Raw genomic sequence first — 6631 nt, forward strand, 5'->3', positions numbered from 1 at the left:
ATATATATATATATATATATATATATATATATGGCAGAATTTCATATATGCCCTTACTAAACATGTAAATATCGTATTTGTCCGGTCTAAACTCTAAATATCGTATTTGCCATTCTTAATGTTTTTTAATATCATATATACCCCAATCTAATTTTTTTAATAATTTTTAACATTTAATAATCTTTTTTTTATATTTTTAAATAATTAAAATTAAAATAAATTGACCTAATGCCCTTTATTCTTAATTCCCTTCTCGGACACATCAATTGTATTTCTCCCCACCCCTAAATCCCAATACTTTATGCATCACTGTCGATCGCAAGTTTCCCCTGTGTTTACAAACATTCATCTTCTATTATTGAAGAATTCCCCATCTGGGTTTTCTCCAATTGCACGTAATTTCGATTAATTAGCTGGTTCATCATCTTTGCGTGTACACATACGTAACTATCTTCTTCTCGCTGTATCTTGATTCTTCCCTTTGAACATTCAATAACGATTGTTGGGTTGATAGAAAATGGCAAAAAGTGTGGCGTTGAATCGAGTGATTCCAAGCAAAGGGTTGATGAATCAATAACAAAAGAATAAGGAAAGGGGAAGAAATTATGGAAGAAGATGAAGTATCAGCTGGTTGAATACCACTCGTTGCCTGCGTATATGAAAGTGAAGAAAAAACAGATGGATTCTTGTTTGTATGATGTTATTGACTGGTGGGAACTCCATTCCAGATTACAGAGGTTTGTGTGATGTTATTTACTGGTAACGTTGCAGTGGGAGGGGGCTTGTATGGGTTATGACATGAACAAGCTTTTATAACTATAGAATTTATGCAGCGTGAGATGAGGTTGAGGTTTTCTGCATCTGAAAGAACTTCTTCACAGCTTTCAAGAGCATCTATGGTGTCTGACCAGGTACTGAACACTTATTGTAGGAAGGTCTTTGTTTATGTGATTAGGTTTTCATCTCCATAATCATCTGTTATGTGGAGGTAGTCTGAAGCACATCGAAGGCTGATAACATTCTAGGAAATGAGTTCTAGCTTTATACTATAACAAAATTTGGCTATAAGTTCAAATGCTTTACATCCACCAGGTATGTGATATGCTGCGATGGGAGGTATTAATAGGAACAAAAACTAAAGATAGGGAAGTAGGCATCGATTGTAAGTAATTTTAACATGTGTTGTATTGGAATTTAGAACTAAGGGCATTATTGTCCATTTATAATGTTTTTTTAATTATAATGATTTAAGATAATGAAAAAGAATTATAAACCAATAAAAATTATTAAAAAATAGATTTGGGTATATATGATATTAAAAAACATTAAGAATGACAAATATGATATTTAGAGTTTAGACCGGATAAATACGATATTTAGATGTTTAGTAAGGGCATATACGAAATTGTGCCTATATATATATATATATATATATATATATATATATATATATATATATATATATATATATATATATATATATATATATATATATATAGGGCTTAGGGAATATGTGGCTGTTATGTACTTAATCTTATATATAGAACCCTCCAGACTATGTAGTTTTGATCTATATATATATATATATCAAAACTAATCACGATATCTCGTTTACTATTCTTCCTTAATCACGTGAATTACTAAATCGATTGAAATTATATTCTTTTTCTTCATTGTGTCTAAAAACTTAAAGCATTAAAACTCATGACTATTTAATCAATCTTACTAAATTTTAAATGAAAACTAATAGAATAAAAGATAAAAGATGAACATGCAATAACTCAATCAAGATTTTCACAAATCATTGAAAAATAGTTTTTCAATTGAAGGACAAAACGTTTAGGTTATATTCGATAAAAAAATATTGGTTTTTTTACTTTCCCAATAAACTTTAATGATTTTTTGCAATCAAAAGATATATAATTGTTCTTTTTCATTTCTTAATTTAACTCAATTCAATGATATTCTATTAAATCAAAATTAATAGAAAAATGAAATTGGATTTGTTTTGTTTAAAACTACGTCATTTAAAAGGTTCTATACCTAAGCGTAGGTACATAACAGTCACATATTCACTTTTCCCATAGGGTTAGGTTCATGTGAGACGACCTAATTTTGTGAGACCGTGAGACGCAATCATAGCCAGTCATTTAGTAGATAAAAAAACATTTTTAAAATGCAAAATAATTGAAAATTTTCCAAAAAAAAAATTTCAAATATTATTTTCGGAATTTATATTTTCCAAAAAAATAAAAAAAATACCAAAAAAAATAAAAAAAAAATACATTTTTTTACATATTCTAGTAGAATATTAGAATATTTCACGTATTTTTCAAAAAAAACGGTAGTTTTTTTTTTTAGGTAATTAAAGTTCCGAAAATAATAATTAAAAAAAGAATTTTTGGATTTTTACTTTTATTTTGCATTTTAAAATTATTTTTAGATTTGGTCTCACGGTCTTACAAAATTAGCATGGTCTCAAATGAACCTAAACCTATATATATATATATATATATATATATATATATATATATATATATATATAGAGAGAGAGAGAGAGAGAGAGAGAGGAAGGATCATTTGAGAACTCATATATTCCCGAGAACCCGAGAACTAAAAGTGGACCATTAGATCAAAACTTTTAAGGGCTGACATTTTTAATGGCAATCTACTAATTAAGAAAAGTGTGAATGGTGTATATGAGTTTTTAACAAATATAACAAGGGTAAATCAGGTATTAGATTATCACGTCCCTAAACAATCAGATCTAATACTCTCTCTCTCTCTCTCAATGTATCGTATTCTTTAACAACATCCTCCCTCTTCGTTGACCTCCTCCCTCCTCCCTCCAACAACCACCCTACCTCTGTCAACAACCATCGCCTTCATTGAAGATCCCTCGATGATTGATAGATTGAACAACGCGGTGGTTGCGTCATTCGTCCCACTCGAAGTTCTGTGCCCTAATAAATCAGCCAGAGGTCTGATCGCTCCGGGCCTCCCGATTCTCCTTCACCTCTGATCTTCTGGTCTTGAAGACGTGATTCAGAAGTTTAATCACGTCAGCGTCGACGATAGCGGCTTTGTTAATGTCGTTGATTGAGGTCTGATCGCTCCCGTCTCTGAGCCAGAGGACGAGTCGATGTTCGGAAGCAACAACACTATTCGTTCAAATCCAGAGTCTGTCCGACCTCGATGATGAGCGGCTTTATCTCGTTGATCACAGATGAGTTTGATTGTGGTCCAATTGGTGTTTGATTTGGCAATGGAGTCGTTTTTTTAGTTCAATTTTGTCCTGAGATAAGCGTTGGTTTTTAAATAGGTATATGTGGATTGGTTTGAGCTTCAGTGATCGACCACCGACGGTGATGGCGCCGTTGTTCCCCGGATGTGATTACGAGCATATAATTGTTAAGGAAGCAGTGGATTGTGTAGGTCCAATCGATGTTTTGGTTTGTAATCAAGGCGTGTTTGTTGCTCAAGAGCTTGAGAATCAGGAGATGAAGGAGATTAGAGACATGATTGAGATAAATCTGATCGAGACTTTTAATCTGGTTAAGGCGGCGTTGCCGGCTATGAAGAGCCGGACTGATCGGAAGCCAGTTTCGATCGCATTCATGTCATCTCAAGCCGGTCAGGTACATTCTGTCAGTGTGTGTGTTCTTCAAGCTTTGTTACTTTCAGACCGATTAAGTAGTAATGTACGATATTTGCCACTACGCAGCTAGGGTTTATGAATTGAAATTGCGATCTTAAATGGGTAAATGGCTTGGTGATGGAAGTTGCTTGTATAAATTGTTGCAATTAGAACATTTGTTTGGTATCTTTTGTTCAATTGCTAATGAGTTGATAGCATATGTGCAAGTTGAATATGACAGCTAGCTCTCAAATCTTATGAGTTTTCTTATAGTATTGGCAATTTGAATATGCTTTATCTATACAAATGGTCATTCTACTTTGTGTAAAGATCTTCATAAGCATGTATATACAGGCATCTTCTAAGTTGTATCATTGGCTGCTTTGAAGACATCTGTTGTGTGGTTTAGGGATATGCTCTCAAAATTCTTGTACAAACTACCTCATAGATACTCTGCACTTTAAGCATATCAACTCCTAATATTTCTATTCTTTTTTTTAATGCTTTGAAGGATCATTATATTACATTTCTTGATAAACTTTTTATTTTTAGGTTGGCATTTATGGGTATACAGCATATTCAGCTAGTAAATTTGGGCTAAGGGGTTTAGCAGAAGCTCTGCAACAAGAAGTTATTGATGACAACATTCATGTTTCAGTTATCTTCCCTCCAGACACAGACACACCTGGTCTTGCAGAAGGTTCTAGAAACTGCTGCTCTTTGCATTTTCATTTGTGATAAAAATGGAAAAAGAATATTAAATTTAAATAAACATTTTTTTTGTGGTTATTTATTACAGAGAATAAAAGAAAGCCACGTTTGACAAGCATCATAGCAGCATCATCAGGTGCAATGAAAGCGGATGAGGTGGCACAAAAAGCATGGAGTGGGATAAAATCTGGGAGTTTTTTTGTCCCATGTAATTTGGAAGGATTCATGTTGTCAGTAGCTACTACTAGTCTTTCCCCTCAAAGATCATATCCCATGGCTTTTGTTGAAGTTATTTCAGCTGGTTTGATGCGTGTTGCAGGGTTGTGTTTTCAATGGTCATGGTATGTAATTCATATGTGATTAACATGTAAGTTACATGTGATTCACATGTAAATCACATGTGATTCACATGTAAATCACAAGTGAATCATATATGAATTACATGTGATTCACATGTAAATCACAAGTGAATCACATATGAATTACATGATTCACATGTAAATCACATGTGGTTCACATGTAAATCACAAGTGAATCCCATATGAGTTACATATGAATCACAAGTGATTCACATATGAATTACATATGATTCACATGTAGATCACAGTTGAATCACATAAGAATTACATGTGATTCACATGTAAATAACGTGTAACTCACATATGAATTACATGTGATTCACATGTAAATCACTTGTAATTCACATATGAATCACATGTAAATCTAAATCTTATATGATTTATGCATGTGCATTTTTGTGAGGGTTCTTGCATTAATCAATTTTTTTTAATTTTCTTGTAGATTTTGAAGAATTTGTTGAAAATATTAAAGAGGTGAAATATGATAAATTGAAGAAAATATGAAAATCTTGATATGAAGAAATGATAACATTGTGAATCTTCGTAGCATTTTTTATTTTTTATATTTTATTTTGTATCGAATAAAATACTTGTACTATTATGTTTATAGATTGATTAATAAAAATGAGATTTTTTATGATTTACTTACGAATATTATAGTATAAGAAATATGCATATATTCATTTGAAAAAAATATGAATATATGCACCTAAAATGTTGATTTTTTTTTTTGTTAAAAAAATTATAGTTTTTTTTTAAATATTCTAGTTTTTTTATATAAATTTACTGATTTTTAAAAATTATATTTTTTTAAAAAATGCAGCTTTATTAAAAAAATTACAGTTTTTTTAGAAAAAATTGCAGTTTTTTTTTGAAAAAGTTACACTTTTTTTTAAAAAAAAATTGCAGTATTTTAGAAAAAAATGCATTTTTTTGAAAAACTTACAGTTTTTTTTTTAAATTACTGTTTTATTAAAAAATTTGCAGTTTTTTTAAATATAGTTTTTTTTTCAAAAAAAATTGCAGTTTTTTTTTCAAACAAATTGCAGTTTTTAAAAAAAAATTCAAAATTTTTAAAAATTTATGCTTTCCAAAAAAGTTAAAAAAATCTGTAGTTTAAAAAAAACGAAAAATTATTTTTTTTATAAATAAATCCAAAATTTTGTTTTATAATGTTAATTTGAGAGTTTTTTATTAATATTTCCAATAATACAAAAAATTAAGTGGGATTGGTATGATGACGATCATGCCCTTAATGATTTGATTTTGATCCAACGCTCTACCTTTAGTTCTTAGGTTCTCGGGAAACTATGAGTTCTCAACCGATCTCAACTATATATATATATATATATATATATATATATATATATATATATATATATATATATATATATATATATATATATATATATATATATATATATACACACGGATTGAACTACTAAAGAATAAAATAGTTACGAAGAGAGGTCAATATCAATTAATCAAATACTAAAATAATGATTTCAATGATTGATAAATATGGTTAACAGGAATTCTTTTTATAAATATTATAATCTAGTATTATACGTTTAGAAAAAAAATATTGCTCGGACAAAACTACTTTTCTAGACAATTGATATTATTACTAAGTTTTGAATATAATTCTTTTGATTTTTTTATTTCAATTAAAATATTAGGAGAAATTTCAACGATTAATTTAATATTCGGCACGAAACAATGAAACATAGAACCTTGTAGAGTGCTATTCACCGAAATATGTAGTACTTGTTATATTTTTTACTAATTATAACTGTAATTAAGCTTTGATGATTTAAGTACACGTGTTGGATACTCAAGATGTATGAGAACTTTACCGTATGTAACATCAAGCTCGATATGTCTTTTTTTTCTTTAAAAAAAAAGACAAAACTGCAAAATTAGT

The 6631-nt window shown here is 29.6% G+C and overlaps 1 protein-coding gene across 1 annotated transcript; it reads left to right on the forward strand.

The window, feature by feature from the left end:
* The first annotated feature begins 615 nt into the window (after positions 1-615).
* Positions 616-4708, forward strand: LOC145104593 (3-dehydrosphinganine reductase TSC10A-like). The gene is made up of 4 exons (XM_079041813.1): positions 616-737; positions 3323-3638; positions 4190-4337; positions 4437-4708. The coding sequence occupies exons 1-4, from the start codon at positions 616-618 to the stop codon at positions 4706-4708; spliced, it is 858 nt and encodes a 285-aa protein (XP_078897939.1).
* The last annotated feature ends 1923 nt before the right edge of the window (positions 4709-6631 follow it).

Source organism: Lactuca virosa, chromosome 4, assembly GCF_052849685.1.
Source record: "Lactuca virosa cultivar CGN04683 chromosome 4, Lactuca_virosa_CGN04683_v6, whole genome shotgun sequence".
Taxonomy (NCBI): Eukaryota; Viridiplantae; Streptophyta; class Magnoliopsida; order Asterales; family Asteraceae; genus Lactuca; species Lactuca virosa.

Bases quoted from the DNA above. Each gene is read 5' to 3' on its own strand.
- LOC145104593 (XM_079041813.1), top strand. From the start codon at position 616: ATGAAGTATCAGCTGGTTGAATACCACTCGTTGCCTGCGTATATGAAA. The intron at 738-3,322 runs GTTTGTGTGATG...GTTTTTAAATAG, and splicing joins CTCCATTCCAGATTACAGAG to GTATATGTGGATTGGTTTGA. The intron at 4,338-4,436 runs GTTCTAGAAACT...TATTTATTACAG, and splicing joins CACACCTGGTCTTGCAGAAG to AGAATAAAAGAAAGCCACGT.